The sequence below is a fragment of the Symphalangus syndactylus genome, chromosome 21 (assembly GCF_028878055.3).
Source record: "Symphalangus syndactylus isolate Jambi chromosome 21, NHGRI_mSymSyn1-v2.1_pri, whole genome shotgun sequence".
In the NCBI taxonomy this organism is placed as follows: Eukaryota; Metazoa; Chordata; class Mammalia; order Primates; family Hylobatidae; genus Symphalangus; species Symphalangus syndactylus.
In genome coordinates this window covers 24,038,638-24,060,261 of record NC_072443.2, presented here as the reverse complement: position 1 = coordinate 24,060,261, position 21,624 = coordinate 24,038,638, and the positions used below count along the sequence as shown (strand labels likewise).

The 21,624-nt window shown below is 41.7% G+C and overlaps 2 protein-coding genes and 1 long non-coding RNA gene across 19 annotated transcripts in view; 1 reads left to right on the top strand and 2 right to left on the bottom strand.

Annotated features, from left to right (window-relative positions):
• LOC129471424 (cell cycle control protein 50C) overlaps nt 1-7,920 on the bottom strand; it is a 31,402-nt gene extending 23,482 nt beyond the window's left edge. For 2 of the 4 annotated variants that reach the window (XM_063630588.1, XM_055259948.2), the window contains exons 1-3: nt 7,751-7,920; nt 5,978-6,194; nt 1,807-1,917 (exon numbers count right to left, since the gene is read on the bottom strand). In XM_063630588.1, coding sequence (XP_063486658.1) covers nt 1,807-1,917; nt 5,978-6,025 — 159 coding nt within the window. In that variant the 5' untranslated portion in view covers nt 6,026-6,194; nt 7,751-7,920. The remainder of the gene's footprint in view (nt 1-1,806; nt 1,918-5,977; nt 6,195-7,750) is intronic. The other 2 variants (XM_055259949.2, XM_055259947.2) reach the window with 1 other exon arrangement.
• Nucleotides 1-21,624, top strand: part of LOC129471429 (uncharacterized) — a 150,078-nt gene that overhangs the window by 74,418 nt on the left and 54,036 nt on the right. The gene's annotated exons all lie outside the window — the stretch shown is intronic.
• The window catches only part of CMSS1 (cms1 ribosomal small subunit homolog), a 368,700-nt gene continuing 360,090 nt past the window's right edge, over nt 13,015-21,624 (bottom strand). For all 9 annotated transcript variants that reach the window (XM_055259951.2, XM_055259953.2, XM_055259954.2 and 6 more), the window contains 4 exons: nt 20,028-20,088; nt 19,524-19,611; nt 15,208-15,296; nt 13,015-13,329 (listed from right to left, as the gene is read on the bottom strand). In XM_055259951.2, coding sequence (XP_055115926.2) covers nt 13,246-13,329; nt 15,208-15,296; nt 19,524-19,611; nt 20,028-20,088 — 322 coding nt within the window. In that variant the 3' untranslated portion in view covers nt 13,015-13,245. The remainder of the gene's footprint in view (nt 13,330-15,207; nt 15,297-19,523; nt 19,612-20,027; nt 20,089-21,624) is intronic.

The window sequence follows — 21,624 nt, the reverse complement described above, 5'->3', positions numbered from 1 at the left end:
TTTTTATGAGAAGGCTCTGCCTGAAGGGAATGGTTAGCAGCTGGTAACACTTCATTTGCTGTTTTGAGGACACTGACCGATGGGAATTGAAGCCCTTTTGGATTCTTTTTTTCCCAAAAACTTTAGCATTTCTGAGCCCTCAAAACGAAAGGAGAGAGGAAAGAAGAAAGGAAGGAGGGCAGCAAGAGAGGGTGAAGAGAGTGAGGGAGGAAGGGCCAAGACGGCAATGCATTCTTAAAGTTTCAGCAAGGCTGACAGGAAGTCCCCAAAGACACCCATCAGAAGAGTCCCCACTCCCAGGAAAGAACCTACCTCGATGTCCCTGCTGGCTGAGGTGGCTGTGGAAGCATGACCTTGGTGCAAACACACGGTGATTCCAGAGCACAGCAGCTGGGGATATCCCTCAATTACACTCCCTGCAGTAGATCTGAGAGGAGCCTTTTCATGGCCTCCACAGTCTTACTTGTTAGTCAAGACTTAATCAAATGAAAAATTTGATTTCCTTCAACTCCTCAAATGTACTTTAAGGTCCTGTTCTGTTTCTGGACTCTACACTTTTCCCCCCTGCAGCATCCTCCACACTGAACCGGTCCCCCATCCTTCCCCTTCGTAAGTGACTCTACATGGGCTGAATCTAGGTACAGGGAGGCCTTCTCCTGAGCTGCCCACTGAGCATTCTACCCCAAGGCCCTGCTCCCACCTCAAATTCAGCTGGTTCTAAACCAGACTCATCATCTCCTGAAAAATATTCCTCACTTCTCTCCTTCCCTCCCTCCTTCATTCTCTCCTCCCCTCCCCTTTCTAAGGGTCAGAGCTCTCCCAGCCTCCTCCTGCTCCTTCCCCATTTCCCCTCAGAGGCTTCACCCAGTAAATCTCTCCAATGTCTAACCCTGTCTTGGCATCTGCTTCTCAGAGGACTTGACTAACATGAGACTTAAATCAGCCCATGAATGGGGACTTTTCTCAATATTTCTTTGGCGTTTCTCACAGTGCCGGACAGCCAGACTGTCTCCTTGGAAATTAGGTAATTGCACATGCAGAATGACTTCAGGAGACCCAAGGAAGGTTTTCCCAAGTGTGTGACCCCTGATACCAACCTACTATGTAACCTTAGCCGAGTTACTTCACCTCTTAGCCCATTAATTTTCTCACTATAAAATGAGTGGTTAGGCCGGGCGCAGTGGCTCACGCTTGTAATCCCAGCACTTTGGGAGGCCGAGGCGGGTGGATCACGAGGTCAGGAGATTGAGACCATCTTGGCTAACATGGTGAAACCCCGTCTCTACTAAAAATACAAAAAAAATTAGCCAGGCGTGGTGGCGGGCGCCTGTAGTCCCAGCTACTCGGGAGGCTGAGGCAGGAGAATGGTGCAAACCCGGGAGGCGGAGCTTGTGGTGAGCCGAGATCGCGCCACTGCACTCCAGCCTGGGCAACAGAGCAAGACTCCGTCTCAAAAAAAAAAATAAAATAAAATAAAAAATAAAATGAGTGGTTAAATTCAATGTAAATTCACACACGGTCCCTGTTCTGATATTTAGAGTAAAACCTGTTTGGTAGATAAGATTTATGTTACAAAGTTGGATAGGTAAAGAATCTTGCAACTTAGAAACAAAGGAGGAGAATAATACTCAAAAAGGAGGGAGGGGATATGAACTCAACAATCTTTTGGATTCACCACCACCATCCTGCTTTATGTTTTATATTTTCAGTTTTGGAAAGCATTTCATGGTAATTGTGAACTTACTGCCAAGTGTTACATAGGAATAGATCAGTGTAAAGCCAACTGAGTTTTTGAATTTCACCTACCATCATTTTTCCTGAAAGGTAAAAGGGAATAGAGCAGGTGCATTCCTTGTCAAAATTAGAGGCATTTTCTCGCAGTTTTGCACAATTTGCACATGTTCTTGTGTAATTAATCTGTCAGGCAAGGAAAAAAATGATTAATTAAAAAGTTACATGGGTACATATCTTAAAATTCAAATCTGGAGTCCACCCAAGTCTCCGCCTGTCTGGGTCAGGGGCATGGAGTCTAGGACACGAATGGGGCAGCCCACTGTGCAGGGCCAGTATTTCTGGGGATGTTCAGGAGGCGTGGGCCTTCCCACAGTCTTTCATCTGGGGACTTGGCAGCATTTTGCCACTGGCCCAGAGTTCGGTGTTTCTGTTGCCTATTTATATAACCTGTTGTGATGAAGCTTTACCCTCGATCATAAAGAGGTGTCAGTTGCTAGGAAGGTATTAGTCAATGACTCATGAGAACTAGGCTTACAGCCTGAGTCTAATCAACTTTATGGGGAAGTCACTTCACTGTTTTTCCATTCTATTGTATGGAAAATATTTATACTAGTGAATTATTCTACATGGCATCCAGAGGAAGTTATTCAAAATGACCAAACAGAAAAAGAAATGTTTCCAAAATGTAAGATTATTGACGTATGTTGAATTATTCCGATTCTAAAATGCTGTTGCATTCTGTTTTTTAAAAGTAAAATTCTGTGAAAAATGGTTTAATGGACTCCTTAAAAAAAGGAAAATAAAGGGTAGTATGTCCCAAATGGGTGGCTCCTGTGAGCTCTGGCTGAGGCACTGAGTTCTGTGAAGATGCAGCTAGAAGAGTAAGGAGGAGAGGCTCAGGCGGGTGGGCACAGGGCTGCACTGCTGCCTTATCTGCAAGAATGTTCATCTCAGGGGCCCTGGGGCTGTCCTGGATGCTGCAGTGGGCTGCTTCTGGCTTGCTCTCACTGTGTTGAGGAGTGATTAGACGATTATGGGAGTGCGAAGGAGCAGGGAAGCAAGGGAGTGGCTTTCCCCTTGGTAAGGTGCTAGTAGAGGTTAGGATTCTTTTGAAGAGAAGACTAACGAGGAAGACAGAAGGAATCTTACGTCCTTGTAAAGCTACTAAGGGTTTTGAAGCCCAAAGGTGAAGTGTGAACACTAAATTGAAGATTAGTGAAAATGCTACACTTCATTGTACTTAGATGCTTATATGTAGCTAAATCATTCTTTAAATACACAGCAAGGCTTGAACTATTATTTTGAAAATATTTATGCCATTTCTGTTTGTAGACTACATTTCAATTTATAAAAAGCATTAAAGAACAAGGCTGTATCCCAATGGTGTGACAGCATACTGAATGGTGACTGAGGAAACTGGGGCTCTAGTTCAGCCAATCTCTGACCTTGAGTTAAGTGCTTAACCTCTAGGGCCCACATTTTGCCCATCAGCATAATTTCATGCAGCAATTAATTGATCTGTGAGGTCATTGTAGTATACATGCTACTTCGTTAATTTCTCTTGTGAGTTTTATCAATGTAGTACTCAAGAAAATATTTCATGACCAAATAATTTTTGAGTAGTTGATATCTATGGTGCTTTCTTGCCTAAAAAGTATCCCTTATCTATTGTCTATGCAATGACAGTATCCTCAGTTTGCTACTTGAGTGGACTTGTACATGAATAGCTATGAGATGGAGCAAAGATCACAGTCTGCTCCTCATAGAATTTTGGAGAGGCAGAAATTATTCTTGTTTAAAGTGAACTGCAGAGAGAGCACATCCTTGTGTCCCAGGGCTGAGTGAAAAGAGGAAAGACTAACTCAGAAGTCTTTTCTATGATGTTTGTGCCTGATCACATTGGCCTGGAATGTGCACTCTATATTATCACCCAATGATACACTGCTTAATGAAACACTGGTTTTTGAGTATAAAAGTGAAGTGTCAGAAGCAATCCTATCTGAAGCAACTAAAGAAACAATGTTAGTTGGAAAATGCCCATAGATTTCATGAGATAAAAGCATTCTGTTTGTGGAGTGGCCATGGCCAATAGTTGGTAATGGAATGAGGTCACCTTCTCATGCATGGGTACCTCTTAGTGAAGGCTGCACTCCACAATGGGTGGGTGGGGGGCAGGGCTGCAAGGGAGGAAGTAAGAATGACATGGAAGGAAGAACCAGAACGAAAGGGATTGGTGAGGAAGAAAGTAGAAAAGTAAATTGCATGAACTCTGTGGAAATGGACATCAACATTGTAAGCCCATTCCTCTGCTATCCCCTTCAGCAAGGCAAGATTCATCTCCTGCCATTTTGCCTGTGCCACATGGTGGAGCCTGGTGGGAGTTTACATATAACACTGGAGGTCTTGCTGTCATTCAATTCCTAGGGAGATAAGCGGTGGGACCTGGAAGTGGGGAAGAAAAAATGTTAGAGAGGCAACAGAGCAGTGTGCTTTGGGAGGAGGAGTAGAGCCTGAAAAGACATTTTCCTCTTTGGGTTCCACACTATGTGCCCTAGTCCATTCTTTCAATAAGTGTGTGCCTATCACATACCGGGCAATGTGCAAGGAAGGGGGTGGTGACGCAGTGAACAGCCAGCCATGGCTAAGCTCTCTGTTCTTACCGCATGCTATTTTACCTATTCTGTTCTCAGCTCATTGAGGGCATGAATCCACTCTTCTTCATCTTACTCATCTGCATAGTCAACAGAACCCTTAGGCACCTTCAGACACTCATAAATTTTATTTTATTTTGAGATGGAGTCTCGCTGTGTCACCCAGGCTGGAGTGCAGTGGTGTGATCTTTGTTCATTGCAACCTCTGCCTCCCAGGTTCAAGTGATTCTCCTGCCTCAGCCTCCTGAGTAGCTGGAATTATAGGCATGCACCACCATGCCCGGCTAATTTTTGTATTTTTAGTAGAGACAGGGTTTCATCAAGTTGGCCAGGCTGGTCTCGAACTCCTGACCTCAGGTGATCTGCCTGCCTTAGCCTCCCAAAGTGCTGGGATTACAGGCATGAGCCACCGTACCCAGCCGACACTCATAAATTTTAAACCAATGTTGGTAGACTTGGCCTTAATCTTAATTTTGCCAGTAGCCATGTCGGGAGAGGGAATAGATCAGCTTTCCATGGTTACGTCTTTCAGAGTGGAGCTCATGCGGTCTGGGATGTCCAGAAATCTGCCTGGAGTTGGTATGGATGAAACATATACTTAATAATTAGACTGAATATGGGCATGGCCAATCAAGCATTAGACTAGCTCTTGTCTTCCCTCTCTAGACCAGCTTCGGGGATTCTCATCCTCCAACAGCTTGTTAAGTTGGCAAAAGGCTTGTGCCCGAGAGGTCTGCCCTTAGCATCAGCTTTTCTCACTCTGAGTAGAACTTAGCTTTGCTAAATATCCTTAAGATGCCAGAAAGACTTGGGCTTTTGTCTTTCCTGGATCTCAGAGGGAGATCATTTGCAAAGGGAAAGACACAATGCTTGAAAGTGGGGCAATGTTGAAGATCTGTATCTTGGACACTTTGCTTTTTTTATCAATATGACTCATGGGTCTCTGGCAGTCATGTGGCCTTGACTCTCCTTCTTCCCCTATTAGTCACTTGCTCTCTTCCCTGCCAGCATAAAAAAAAAAAGCTTCAGCCAGGCATGGTGGCTCACGCCTGTAATCCCAGCACTTTGGGAGGCCGAGGCGGGCAGATCATGAGGTCAGGAGTTCAAGACCAGCCTGGCAAATATGGTGAAACCCCATCTCTATTAAAAATACAAAAAAATTAGCTGGGTGTGGTGGCAGGCGCCTGTAATCCCAGCTACTAGGGAGGCTGAGGCAGTAGAATTGCTTGAACCCAGGAGGTGGAGGTTGCAGTGAGCCAAGGTTGTGCCACTGCACTGCAGCCTGGGTGACAGAGCAAGACTCTGTCTCGGAAAAAAAAAAAAAAAAAAGCTTCTAACTTTGTCAATCCCTTGTACACAAATATGTCTGAGCTCACTGGCATGAGAGTAACTGCCCTCAAGAGGGAGCAGGGATGAACAAAGCCACTCTACACAGGCTCTGTCACCATCTGTGCTTGCCAGCAGAAACAGGGATGTTCCCGTCTTATCCAGACCCTCTTGAGGGGCTGTGTTCTCAAACTAACCATTCTCATGTATGGTGCCAAAGCTGAAAATTCTCAGAAACTGCATTCAGATCGTAAGATGAGACAAACCTCTATTTCCTGAGTGCTCCTTGCAGACAATATAAGGATGATGCCCATACAAAGGCAGAATATTCCTGTTGCGAAAAAGACAAAGAGAACTCTCCTGGCCGTGAAGTATAGCCGGTGGGCGGGTAACTCCTACTGCTTCAGGGCAGAGTTGTCTGGTAATCTGGACAGGCAATGCTGTGGTCTCTCCTCCATTTTGGTCCTGCAGGTGACTCAGATACTTTTGGGACATTTAGAACATTTTTACTTCATAGTAATACCACATAATGGTAATGTGAAATGAATTATGTGAACCCTTCCTTTGAAGTTGCAAAGTCTTTCTGCTTCCCAGATTATTCCTTAACCAGACCTGGTATTTAGCAGGAGCTCAGCTCTCTCCAACCAGCCATTACTGAGTATAACTGACTTAGGCTCAAAAAGGTTCTTGTGCTAAATGTCATGCCTAGGATGGATAGTCCCCGGCAAAGGTCTGCAGAAACCAACATCTGGTGACACTAGGAAGCAATCACGATGGGCTATTTCTGGGATTTGGTGAGTAATTTAAGGCAAGCCCTTCCTGAGAGGGGGAAATGGATTTATCTTTAGGAACTTGCCTAAATCCTTGGAGATTAATACAAAAAATAAAAGTTAGGGCTGTCAGCTTTTCTCCAAATGTGGCTGTCGCTTAACATGAATATAAACTAAACTGGAAAAATGCTTTCAGATCATAGCTAACTTTGCTATTTGTGATAATGAGGAAGAGAGCAGCAAACAGGGAATTGTAGAACACAGATGTCTCATCTCAGCAGCTTCCAATTTTTTTTTACCCATAAAAAAGGCTCTAGTAGAAAATGTAGATTAAAAACATCTCCTCCTAACCTCTCTTAAGTGCATGCTTTGGAGTAGCCCAAATGAGGCAAGACAAAGGAAGAGGAAGATAATCAACGAGATGTTCAATATTGAAGTACAGTATTAGGTCTGGTTTTGGGTTTCTTCCCTTGTTAGAAATCCACTAACATTATTTTCCTTAGGCCATTAATAATTAATAATTACTTCTTTTAAAACTGGCATTTAGGATTTAGAATTAGAATTTTTAAAATTAGGGAGCATGTGAATTTCTAATCTTCCCTTTTAATTTACATTAGTCAGAGAAGCCATCCTGGACTATTTTTGTATCAAAGAAAATAATGACTTCGGCAAATGTACCTAGTTTGAAAGAATACAAAATTGATGCAAATGCTTACACTAGGAAGTTTCCAGTTCAGAGTTAAAGCTTTCCACTTACAAACTGTATATAAAGCAAAATACCAACGGGAAATTTTCAGCATGACATTTGAATCTAATTTGGAGGTAGCAACTAGTACAGTTGTTGGTATCAGACAGCCTTGTGAGAGAAGATGGCAGTGAACACTTCTAGTTAACATTTACCATTTGTTTTACTAAATAAACATGGTCAAGAGCTTGGGTTTAAAAGGCAGTAAAAGGCTATGAGATTAGATTATAAGACCAGGGTTGACCTACACAACATTGGGGTATGTTTGTGATTCAAATACTTATTCCAACATTGGATTGGATGGGATTATATCACATAGATAATGCCTAGCAAGAGGGTAATTACAGCAAAAAACCAATGAGAATAGTATTTCTTAGACTGTTTATAAAACAACAAAACCAACTAACTCGAATCCCAGACTAAAAGGAGCTTCACAGGTAGTGTATTACTCAGGGTTCACCAGAGACACAGAACCAGTAGGAGATTATATGACCATATATGTATATTACAAGGAATTGGCTCACATGATTATGGGGCTGACAAGCCCAAAATCTGCAGAGCTGATGTCCCAATTCAAGTCTAGAGGCCAACAGGCTGCCACAGAACCAGGAAGAGCCAATGTTTCAGTTAGAAGGCAGTCAGGCAGAATTCTCTTGGGGGGTTGGGGAGAGTCAGTCTTTTGTTCTATTCAGGCCTTCAACTGACAGGACAAGGCCCTCTCACATTATGAAGGGCAATCCTCTTTGCTCAGGTCTACCCATTTAAATGTTAATCTCATGCAAATATACCATCACAGAACACCCAGAATAATGTTTAACCAACTTTCTGGGTATCATATGGCCTAGCCAAGTTGCCATATTAAAATTAGCCATCACAGATAGTAAGTACAAATATTTCTGGGACAATATTCTTGATAGATAGCTAGATATACATTCTCCAGGTACTTTTATATTCATCTATTCCTCTCTTCTAAATAAATCTACTTTCAATGTGCAAATATACCTCATATGCATTGCCTTTCAATATTTCCAGAACAGGGTTCTTTTTCTCAGCACTACTGACATCTTGGGCCAGATATTTCTTTGTTGTGAAGGCTGTCCTGTAAGATTGTAAAATGTTTAGTTGCATCCCTGGCCTCTGTTGCCCATGTTTGAGAATCACTGTTCTGGATTGATACCAATACAACAATTTGTTAACAGCTGTTGTATTGTGGTATCACTAGAAATTTCAAAGTCTAGGTGCAGTGGCTCATGCCTGTAATCCCAGCACTTTGGGATTACACCCAGCTGAGGTAGGAGGATCACTTGAGCCCAGGAGTTTGAGGCTGCAGTGAGCTATGATGGCACCACTGCACGTCAGCCTGGGAGACAGAGCAATATCCCATCTTTAAAATAAAAAAAAAAAAAGAAAAAAAGAAAAAATTTAAAGTGATTTCTAACTTGTCTTCATTTTTCCTTAACCACTGTAGATAGCCTTCTCAGGCATTAGCAGACATTTGTATATTTGGAGTTGCCTTATACTTCATTGTCTTTCCTATTAACTGCTGGGATGAAAATATATATGCTAAATATAAAAATATATATTAAATATATACATACATTATACGAATATACACATATAATATTCATGATAGTCTCATATTTTGGCAAATTAATAGCAGCTTGGCAGATTGGTCTGAATTCTGACAGCACAGACTGCAATGTCTTAATTTGCAAATCTCTCCTCTGTTACAATCATACTTGATGGCTTTTTTTCCACATTAATCTAAGACATGTCACTTGACAGGAAGTTAAATGCCTCTATTGAGAAGGTATGTGGTCCATTTTCTTTCTTACCCTTGGCTAAGAATATCTCACTTCTTAGGGTTAAAGGGATGAAAATGATAGGGTTAAGTTTAGCGATAGTTTAATGTTCATTCTGTGGTAGTGTTTTTTCTTTTAACTTATTGGGCTCTAGTGGGAATCCTGGAGATTGGAACCTACTCCTCTTTTCTGAGTCCCTGTGTGTGGCTTTCGGGCCGCAGAGGTGCAAGGTGCATGAACAACAAGTTGCTGGTGTGCAGGCCTGTGTGATTTCCTGGATTTTGACTTGCTAGCTTGTTAGGCTCATTTACAATTTCACAAAATTTGAATGTAGAATTTTAAATATCAGTAATGGCATCTGTTTGCTTTCCTATCTCTTGTTTGCTGTATATGCTTGAGTCTCCAGATAAGTTGGGTGTCTTGAAGTGGATATGGGAGACCTGGGTCTGACTTCTGGTTCTGCCACTTAAACTAGTGTATGTCCCTTCTCAGATTTAGTTTCATTGTCTATACAATGTGACTTATAACACTTTTTCTTTTGGGACTATTTCAGTGATTAAACATTACAGCTTATATATAAATGAAAGTTGTAAACACAGTGCTTGGCACAGAGTGGGTAACCAATCAACATTATTTAAATGAGTAAGAAAAGTAAGTGAATTTGAGCAACAAAATAAAAAACAATACTATTACCTTATAACTCATAGAATAAAATAAGTATCAATGAGTCCATACTGATGTAAATAAATAATTGAACAAACAAGTAAATGGGGGAAAGGAGATAATTCTTTCTTAAAGAGGAATTCTGTAATAAATGTAGCACATGTCGAAGGAATGAGAAAAATAGAAAAACCATTACAGTAATGGCTGTCGCAGGCAAGAACTACCAATATTTGCTAGAATTAGCAGGCAAAAGTTTGAGGAAAAACAGATATTTGTATAGCCTCAAAGTATTTCCCCTAAAATAGATATTAATTACAAAGGGAAAATAATAACTTTATAGAAAAAACTGGCAGATACCACCTTAACCAGGTGATCAAGGTTGACATCACTGGTAATAAGACATATTAGCATTATGTACCCCTGATATAATAAATCCAGAAGGACATACTCACGTCTGTGGTATTCTGGTCAAAAAATGCATAACTTTAGTCAAATCATGAGAACATTACAGACAAATCCAAATTGAAGGACATTCTACAAAATACATGGTGGATACTCTTCAAAAGTGTGAAGGTCATGAAAGACAGGGAAATATTGAGGAACTGTCACTGGTCTGAAGAAACCAAAAAGACACAACAACTATAAGTAAGTGCAATGTGGGATCCTGCAGTGAATCCTGGAATAGAACAAGGACGTTAGTGGAAAAATTGGAGAAATCCAAATAAACTCTGTAGTTTAGTTAATTATATGGTACCAGTGATGACTTCTTAGTTTTGATAACTTATGGTTATACAAGAAATTAACACTGGGAAACCTCAGGGAAGGGGATATGGGAATTCTCTATTTTTTAAACTTTTCTATTAAGCCTGAAGTTTCAAAATAGAAAGTTTTAAAAAGTTAATGAGTAAGACAGCTGTTATTATATTGTTGTCTTTTTATATGTTTACAAAGGGCCAAATTCACTTGATGCTCTTTCTACCACTACCCTGCTGATGTGGTTTGACTCTGTGTCCCCACCCAAATTTCATGTTGAATTGTAATTCCCAATGTTGGGGGAGGGACCTGGTGGGAGGTGATTAGATCATGGGGGCAGATTTCCCCCTTGCTGTTCTCATGATAGTGAGTTCTCAAGAGATCTGGTTGTTTAAAACTGTATAGCACTTCCCCCTTCACTCTCTCGCTCTCTTGTTGCCACATGAAGACGTGGTTGCATCCCTTTCATCTTCTGCCATGACTGTAAATTTCCTGAGGCCTCCCCAGCCATCCTCCTATACAGCCTGTGAAATTGGAAGTCAATTAAACCTCTTCTCATTATAAACTATCCAGTCTCAGGTAGTTCTTCATAGCAGTGTAAAAATGGAAGAATACAGAAAATTGGTATCAGAGAAGTGGGACATTGCTATAAAGATGCCTAAAAATGTGGAAGCAACTTTGAAACTGGGTAACGGGCAGAAGTTGCAACAGTTTGGAAGGAAGAAGACAGGAATATGAGGGATGTTTGGAACCTCCTAGAGACTTGTTGAACAGTTTTGACCAAAATGCTGATAGTGATATGGACAATGAAGTCCAGGCTGAGGTGGTCTCAGATGCAGATGAGGAACTGATCAGGAACTGGAGCAAAGGTCACTTTGCTATGCTTTAGCAAAGAGACTGGTGGCATTGTGCCTCTGCTTTAGGGATCTGTGTAACTTTGAACTTGGGAGAGATGACTTAGGGTATCTGGCAGAAGAAATTTCTAAGCAGCAAAGTGTTCAAGAGGTGGCCTGGCTGCTTCTAAAAGCTTATGCTCATTTGCATAAGCAAACAGAACTTATATTTAAAAGCAAAGCAGAGCATAAAAGCTTGAAAATTTGCAGCCTGACCATGTGGTACAAAAGAAAAACCTTTTCTGGGGAGAAATTCAAGCTAGCTGCAGAAGTTTGCACAAGAGGAGCTGAATGTTAATAGCCAAAACAATGGAGAAAATGCCTCCAGGGCACTTTAGAGAACTTCGTGGCAGCCCTCCCCACCCCCCACCTGGATGTCCAGGCAGAAGTCTGCAACAGGGGGTGAAGCCCTCATGGAGAGCCTCTACTAGGGCAGTGCAGAAGGGAAATGTGGGGTTGGAGCCCCTACACAGAGTCCCCACTGGGGCACTGCCTAGTGGAGCTGTGAGAAGAGGGCCATCATCCTCCAGACCCCAGAATGGTAGATCCACTGACAGCTTACACTGTGTACCTGGATACACTGTAGGCACTCAACACCAGCCTGTGAAAGCAACCAGGGGGACTGTACCCTGCAGAGCCACACACACAGGCAGAGCTGCCTAAGGCCTTGGGAGCCCACTACTTGCATCAGTGTGGCCTGGATATGGGACATGGAGTCAAAGATTATTTTGGAGCTTTAAGATTCAATGAGTGCCCTGCTGGGTTTCGGACTTGCATGGGGCCTTTAGCTCCTTTGGGCCAGTTTCTCCCACTTGGAATGGGAGCATTTACCCAATACCTATACCTCCATTGTATCTTGGAAGTAACTAACTTGTTTTTTATTTTACAGGCTCATAGGTGGAAGGAACTTGCCTTGTCTCAGATCAGACTTTGGAGTTGGACTTTTGAGTTAATGCTGGAATGACTTAAGACTTTGGGGGACTGTTGAGAAGGCATGATTGTGTTTTGAAATGTGAGAAGGACATGAAATTTGGAAGAGGCTGGGGTGGAATGATATGGTTTGGCTCTGTGTCTCCACCCAAATCATCTTAGGTTGAATTATAATTCCCAATGTTGGGGGAGGGACATGGTAGAAGGTGACTGGATCATAGGGGCAGATTTCCCCCTTGCTATTCTGCTGTTCTCATTATAGGGAGTGAGTTCTCACAAGATCTAGTCATTTAAAAGTGTGTAGCATTTCCCCCTTCACTCTCTTGTTGCCATGTGAAGATGTGCTTGCTTCCCCTTCACCTTCTGCCATGATTGTAAGTTTCCTGAGGCCTCTCAGCCATGCATCCTGTACAGCCTGTGAAACTGTGAGTCAATTAAACCTCTTTTCTTTATAATCATCTACCCAGTCTCAGGTAGTTCTTTATAGCAATGTGAGAATGGACTAATATACCTGCCACCCTTTTTGCTGGGACTATGCCTCAGAGTTTACAAATCTGCTCCCCATGTACCATCTCCTGGAATCCTCAACAATGCTGTGAGACATTCTCACTTTGAGCTGATGAGATGGGGCTCAGAGAGGCAAGACCTTAGGCTTGCCTAAGGTCACCCAGCTGCTCTTTCCTTTCTCCTGCACAGTTACATCAGAAGCCAGTTGGTGACAGAAAAACTCGGTCTGCTCAACAAGGATCATACACAAGCCGGTGATACTTTATTATATAAGAGAGTTGTCAAAAGGACAGTTTCATTTCTGTTTCAGAATCCCCACATTCCAGTGATCCATCTGCTGACACAGTTAACATAAAATATTTGCTGATATTTACTGAGTGCTTGCAATGTATCAGAGTCATTAAATAAGATGCAACTTCTACTGTGAAAACTGGAATCTTCATTAGGACACAGAAAAGTCTTCATTAGGACTTAGAAAAGGCCCAGTTTCAAAGATTCTGACTTGCACAGACTGAGCACTCCCATTTCCAGAAGTTCGAATACCTCCTTTCTTATCTAAATGAGAGAAAAGGGGGAAAAAAGATTAAGATCAAGCCAAAATGGTCTTGGTGAATAAATTCAACCATCAGGACTCCCTCATATTTACCCAGCTGTTACGGCCAGAATCAGAGAGGGCAAAACTTCTAACATACATTTGATTCAGAGTTGAAATTTTTAAAATTATTATTATTATTATTTTGAGACAGAGTCCCATTCTGTTGCCCATGCTGGAGTGCAGTGGCGTGATCTCGGCTAACTGCTATGTCTGCCTCCCAGGTTCAAGTGATTCTCATGCTTCAGCCTTCTGAGTAGCTAGGATTAGAGGTGTTTGCCATGATACCTAGCTAATTTTTGTATTTTTAGTAGAGACAGGGTTTTGCCATGTTGGCCAGTCTGGTCTTGAACTCTTGGCCTCAAGTGATCTGCCTGCCTTGGCCTCCCAAAGTGCTGGAATTACTGGTGTGAGTCACTGTGCCTGGCCTATTATTATTATTGTTTTGCAGAGACAGGGTCTTGCTTTGTTGCCCAGGCTGGTCTCGAACTCCTGGCTTCAAGTAATCCTCCCACCTTGGCCTCCCAAAGGGCTAGGATTACAGGTGTGTGCCGCCATGCCTGGCAGAATTAAAATATTTATATAAATGAAGGAGGAGGTACTATATAAAACATTAGTTTCATTAAAGTGCCCTTTTGTTTGCAGCCATTCAAAATAAAATGCTACACAAAGGTGTTTCAAGGACTCCACAGTGTGCTTTCTGTAAACAAGATTATATACAATAGTTCAGTATAGGATTTTATTGCCTTAGGATAACTGCTAAGAATGACAGCAACAGAATAAAAATAACCATCATGTTTTTGGACATTTCTCATTAGAATTAGAAACTTAGTAGACTAGTCAGATTTAATATTATAACTGAAATAATCAACTATGGCCTCATGCCTGATATCAAATTTGTTAAACCAGTTTTAAGAAACCAGTCAAGTCAGGGGACAAAATGCACGACTGTGTGTGTGTGTGCATGTGTGTGTGTGTAACTGAGCAAATTGTTTTTTAACCTAAGCTGATGTCTGAAATAACTCACTGATCAATTATAATCAGGTTTGGTCAATCTGGAGATATAGCTTTATGTGATAAATTAATTCATTCAGCATGTTTGGAAGAGTATTTCCAAGCCTCTTTGATAGTTACTGCCATGATTTGTTCTTGGTTAGTGACTGGTAACCATTTTTTTTTCCTAACAGCTACTGTGAAGCATCAGGCTAGATTGAAAAATTAGCCCCATGATAGCGTGGTAGGTGGCAAAGTAATTTTTTGACATTATGATGATAATGGATTGCTTTTAAAAATATATAATGAGCTAATACTGTGCCCATAAAGGCATTCAGTCATTCAATTCTAATCAACTGAGACATCAAAAAATTTCCCCACCTCATGAAACCAAAATATCTTTCTAAATTAAGTAAGTGGGTTCTTGGGAATCCACGTGGAGATGCTGGCAGAGGCAAGTTTGTACCCCTGCTCCCCTAACCCGAGCCAAAAGTGCACATATAAGAATGAAAGACAAAGACGAGTGTGTCTACAAAGAAAGGCACAGGAAAAGTGCAGGTCCTTCAGATCTTCTTGTTTCTCAAAATGGTCCCTAGTGAGGAGAGGCCATTGGTCATTTAAGGAGCAACAGAGCTGATTCCCATGAAACACATGGAAAGGATACAATTATGTGTAAGGGGACGAGGTGGCCTCTATAATTATCGTTAGCTCAGAGTTGTTAAAAAAGATAGAAATCATTTCAAAATCTAAAATGTGCTGGCTCCTCATGTCAAAGACTTTATTACTGTGTTTGAACCAAGTTCAAAAAGAGAAAAAATGATTAAAGGCAACTGCTGGTTACGTGGTACCTCGGGAATGTCCATCATTCTCCTCAACTTCTGATCTCTCCAGTTCCAGTCAAAAACCAGAAATTTTAAGGGGTTCAAATTAAGGCCACCTGAAAGAGACAGGGAGAGAGTTGCTGCAGTAAAGACCTCATGACATAAGCTTATTAAAATGATTTTTCATTCTCCGGGTTACTTTTTGTCTCATATGTTGTCCTCTCCCCCAGTAACTAATCTCCGCACATTAAGTGCTGCCCTTCCCTGATGGAAAACAAATGCAGCACTCTGAGACTTGCTCTTCTTATCATCTCATCACTCCTCCTGAGGAAAGCAGAGAAGCTGCTCTTGCTAAGCTCCTCAAATGCTCACACGCTGGCCAGGCCTCCATTTCATGAAGCCCCAGAGGCTATAGTCGCATTCCTGACAGGGATTTGCTAAGCTGAATCCCGCAGTTTGGGGTAGTTGCCTTTCAGAGGAGTTGAGTCCATGGAGTCTGCATGGCTCTGAGGAGGTGAGTGGGGAGAAAGATGAGGACAGGGCTGGGTGGTTCATTTTAGGCAGAAAAGGAAGTTGAGATGAATAGGCTCTATTCTAGCAATCCTTCTACGAGGTTGGTAAATCACTTAATGACTCCATTCTCTGTTTTCCTGTCTGTCTAGAAGACAATTATGGACTGTGAGGGCTGAGGGGGACCTCAGGGATTGTGTAGTCCTCTGATATCTCACAGTTGGGCATACAGTCAGTTCTTGCCTCTGCTCCAAGCTGTTCCACGTCTCTCGTGTTAACAGTACCTGCAGCCTTCCTCTTCTGCGGCACTTCCCCTCAGCTTTTCCCTGTGGTATTTAAATATTTTCCTCTTTGCCCCTAATACTTGTTCATGCTTTTTATAATTCAAATGCCTGTTATTAAAAACGCTGCAAAATTAAAATAAAAATAGTGAACTAGAAAAGGCAATGAGTTGATCATCAGTCTTCCCTTAATATAACTGCTGGCAGGAAAGCAAATAGGTACAGCCTCTCTGGAATGAAACTGAGCATAATACTATAACAGCTTCAAAATGCTTTTATTTGATCTCGAATTCCTGACCTCAAGTGATCTGCCCATCTCAGCATCCCAAAGTGCCGGGATTATAGGCGTGAGCCATGGTGCCCGGCCAAAATGCTTTTGTTTGATAAAATAAATTTCCTTCTATGACATATCCCAGTGAAGCATCAGAAACATAAACATAGCTACTTGCAAAAATGATCATTGCCACATTATTTATAATAGCAAAAATTTAGAAACAACCCAAAGTCTACCACAATAGAATTGCAAAAAAATAAATTTACAATAGAATATTGTAAATAGTGTAGCTATACAAATGAAAAATTAAACATGCTTCATGACAAGGAAAGGAAGTCCTCATGAGAGATGGCAAGTGAAAAAGGTAGGTTATAAAGTTATGAGATGCAGTATAATCAATCTCTGTTGTATAAAAATAAACATACAAATGTATAGAAAAAAGACTGAAAGGAAATACATTCATTATTAACAAGAGATTGCTTCTAAAGTGACTTGTTTTCTTCTCTGTATATTTTTGCATTTTCAAAGGCTCCTATAGTCAGAAAATCCCCTTCATTACTAAATTAAAACAATGCAATTGTTTGTAATTGTATACATCCCAATATCATGGGATATCTTTCAATGTCTGAAAATTCTCCTTATAGATCAAACATATAAACATCCTATTAAGTCATAAACAGCTACATATGTGCTATTGGTGTCACTGTTAGATTTTCCACGTTTAGGGTGCTGGAACTATTCTCTTTAAACACTTTGTATGTAGCCAAATACCTGTGGTTAATGAATATGAAACCATTCATCCAATTAGAATCAGATATAAAAATTATTTTCATTACTATTTTAAAAAAGTCACCCTTTAAATGATTTTTCCATATGAAATAAGCCTTCATATTGAGGTCTAACAACTCTGTAGAGATCTGATTTTTTTTTTTTTTTTTTTTTTTTGAGATGGAGTCTTGCTCTGTCGCCCAGGCTGGAGTGCAGTGGCGCAATCTTGGCTCACTGCAAGCTCCGCCTCCCGGGTTCACGCCATTCTCCTGCCTCAGTCTCTCCGAGTAGCTGGGACTACAGGCGCCCGCCACCACGCCTGGCTAATTTTTTTTTTTTGTATTTTTAGTAGAGATGGGGTTTCACCGTGGTCTCGATCTCCTGACCTCGTGATCCACCCGCCTCGGCCTCCCAAAGTGCTGGGATTACAAGCGTGAGCCACCATGCCCGGCCAGAGATCTGATTTCAATAGTCTGGATAGCTTTGCTTTTTCTCTTCCTCTCTTTCTTTTAAATACAGAGAAGAGTAATCCTGTTGCATGTGGTGGGGGCTGGGGAAGTCTGGTGACACACAAAAAAATCTGCATTCCAGGAGGCACTGGTGGTGAATCTTTAGCTAAAAGCTATTAGGGAGGCAAGAACCAACCTGAGAGTCCATCCTTAGCTTCTCCTGATACCCAGCCAATTACTCCCAAATCTGTGTCTCATAGAAGGCCTTGGTGCCTCTCATCTGTTCCTTAACTTTCAAATGCCATAGGATGTCCACAAGACAAAAATCCAAACTCCTCGGCTTACTGTTCAAGGACTTTCCTCAAATTTCTTTCCAGTTACATCACCTGCTACTATAGCCCACGAAGTCTCCAAGCAAGAAAGTTGGTCTCTTTAATAAATAACTAATATTTGTTCAGTGTTTGGGGTGTGACACTTAGTGAGCTGAGCTCTTTATTGGCGTTTTTTTATAACAAACCTTTAAGTAGCTACTATTACTATCCCTGTTGTTCGCACAAAGAAACAGGCTGCGAAGGGTTAAGTAACTTGCCAAGGTCACAGAGCTGGTAAGTTGCTAGACCTGGGATTTGAATCTGGAGGTCTGAGTCCATCACAGGGGCCCTTAACTGCAACACTGTTTTACCTCCTCATGAATTCCTTGTGATACACCATATGTATGTGCCTGCTTTCTGAGAATCTCACTGGGCTGTTCTCCCATTCATGAATGCTTCCTCTGACCCTCTCGGCCTATTTCAATCCTCCCCACACTTCAAAGATCAGTTAAAGACCCTGCCCTGCAGATTCAGGCCAGCATAACTATCTCTTTCTCATTTCAACTCTTGTAGGACTTAGAAGTGCTCATTTGGCTCTTGGCATTTACTGCCTCATGCTATCGATCTCAGTCTATGTACACTTAGTTCTTCAGCTGGATCAGGAGCTCCTTGAGGGGAAAAGGCTCTAGAACCAGGAAAACTTGGACTGATAGACCTTGGGGAGGGCAAATTAACCCTCTGAGCTTCAGTTTTCTCTCATAAGAAGTAAAAACGCTAGCCTGTAAGGATGCTGTGACTGCTAAATGAGGTAACATATGTAAGGGTGCCAAGCATAGCACCGCGTACAAGTAGGAACTCAAAAGTGTTGTTTCCCTTCCTTGTCAGGGGCAGCCAAATTTGTTACTTGTTGGTATTTGTACAAAACTCTGCATATAGTGGGTTCAACTAACCCTGGATGATTTTCATCTGGAGAGAAACAACAATAGTTTTAGCTTTTAGTTGCTCCCTGGCAAATGACCATCTCTATAATGAGTTACTACACTGATGAACACATTACTTTTAGATATATAAAACAATCTGAGAATAGCTCCAGACAGTTATTTTAAAAAAAAGCTCTATTATATAATACATAAGTAATTTGGAAATAAGTATTGAAAAGAAATCATTCAATCTGCCTGGTAGGTAGAAGAGGTAATAAGATAATCGGCAGGTTAGCAGGTTCTTAGGCTACTGGCTTTGAGAAAGTCGGCAAACTATAAAAACCCACCAGTGGATGTTGTCTAGAATACTTTCTGTAAAGCACTAAAAGAGAAACACATTTGGGAAGAACTATTGTGGAATGCCTGCATTACATTCATAGAAATTACGTTTTGTTTTAGTATGTTTTGTATACCAGCCCTCAAAATGGGAGTCTCCTCAAGACTCAGTGGAGTGAGAGGGAACTGCTCAACTTAAGCAGTGGCTGCACACTGGTGGAATGAAGGCTATGTGGATCCACTAACCTACTTATAGCAGCTGGAATTTGACTCTGTTTAGGTGGGCACATGTACTTCAGTTGGCCACAGTCCTTATCATTCCCTATTGTGCTATACTTGCTGGTTGGTTTCAGGGATTAAAGGCCGAGTTTCCAATTCCTGAATTAACACAGAGGTCTGGTTTTTGTATATCCTAAATTTAGTTTCTGAGACGAACATGTGGGTAAGGCAAACTCCCAGCCCTGGACAAGAGTATCACTGCCCTCTTGTCATACCTTGTTTAACAAGTTCTTTAATTCTTCCCGGAGTTCCTACACCCAGGTGCACCACACGCTTCTCCAGCAACTTCACCTGCTCCTGGACCTGTTCCAAGATGAAAGAGAAGAGAGAAAAGGAAGTCATTAAGAAAGTGCAATCTTACACCAATTTAGAACATTTTATCTCAAAGTTAAGAAAGTGAAATGCAAATGGAGCTACCCTTGTGTAGGGTCGACTTCCAGGGCAGAGATGAACATATCCTTAGAAAATTGGTAAATCTTCAAGGAATCAAAGTGTCAAGCCTCAGGTTCTATACAGGGACAGAGCATGGCAGTAGCAACTGCCGTACTGGGGAGGTGGGCATGCGGAAGCATAGAATTTAAAAAACCAGAAAAGTTGTTAAATGTTACATAAGGAAGGAACTCAATAAAATACTTGCTAAGGAGATTAGGAGAAGAGGTTGAAACGAAAAAGCTGAGGTCTGGGAGAGGCCTTTAGGGATCAAACAGGCCCTTGCTTACCTTTATGTGCTTTGCAAATAATTTGATAACTTTGCTGTCTCCTCTGAATGCTGTCATCGACCTAATGAAAAGAAGTAGGTGAATGCTTAAGAAAACCAACTCATTCTAGGCCACGATGACTACTTAAGTATTATGTCTTGCTTTATTCAAGGGATGTGTGCATATGTGTGCATATATGTGCATACGTACACACAAATTCTGAGATTTGCAGGTTAGCCAATCTTTGCAATGAGAGTGGGGTGGCCTTTTATTCAGGCACATGTCTCGGTCGGCTGCACACTGCCATACACAAGGTCAACCTTACTTAGGCTTCCTTGATTATAGAAACACATGATCTGTCTTTCACTTGTAATACAGAATTCCTGTATTTCAGGTCCCTGGCAGAAAATTCATCTTCCAACTATGCAGCACAGTTCTCATACAAAATTTGGTTGCAAGAGATATCTTAGAGCGGTGATGTCAGCCCGTTCTCTGTGGAGCCAAGGGCATTTACAAAGGTCTGCCTGTGGTGGCCAAGAGGGAAGCCAGGGGATGAGCCTGAAAGGGGGAAGAGGGAGGGCCTCTATCCTTCTATCAGAGCTGTCCTTTCTTATCTACTTTGTAGACTAAGCTTCTCTATAAAATTTTATAGGTGGAAATGGAGCTTTGGCCAAAAAGAAGGAAAAGAAGGAAGGAAGGGAAAGAGGAAGCAAAGAAGGAAGGAAAAAAAGAAAGAAGAAACCACTGACACAAAGGACTGGCTGAATTAAAGCTATGAGGGCAGGGGGTTATTGTAAATGAGGCGATCTGGGAGGCAGGGGTGGGGACTGAGGGGCACTCGAGAGTGATGTCCCCCGTAAAGGGCTCAACTAGTGCTCAGCTTTGCCAGTTATGATGATGTGAGATTACAGGCCTAAGATCCTCTGATTTTTAGAGAAGCCAGAAATCTAGATTTTTATATGTGCGATCTGATTTTAAATATGGGCAAGTCATTCAAAAAATTTTTAGGTGCCAAATACTTGTGGGGTAAACTTAGCCTTTGCGTTGTCACTTTACAGTCTCTGGCTTAACCCAGTAGGACAGGCAGTCCATTTAGTTTCTAGGTAGTCAAGAAGCTAGATCTACCTACATCAATCCAGACCACCAGCTCTGAGGGTGGAGACGATGCTGGTGCACCTGCCGTGCCTGCCTTTCTACCTCTACTTTGGCATCAGGTCCTCAGCTGGCACCAACAGCTGCTCTATAAACAGCCACATAACATTATCTGTCCACGGTTTTTGTTGTACAGATGATACTGAGAATGCTGCTGTCTCTATGTCACAGAGGGGAAAACTGTATTTTTCAGGGAACTTTTTTTTTCTTCTGAAACCCACAGAATGTCATAAATCTGGCAACTGATAATGTTTCCCAACAGATCCTGGCTGTTGGAAAGTGCAGGCCCCCTGTTGGGGCTACCTTTGCAACTGTACAGGGATTTATGGACATGATTTTCAGCACCATTTCTAGCTGGCTTCACCTAATTTTCTGTTCTTTATTTTTTCCTTGCTTCTATTTTCACAACCTGTTTCTCATTTGTTGAATGCATTTCTATATATCATCTATATTTGAGGATAGATCT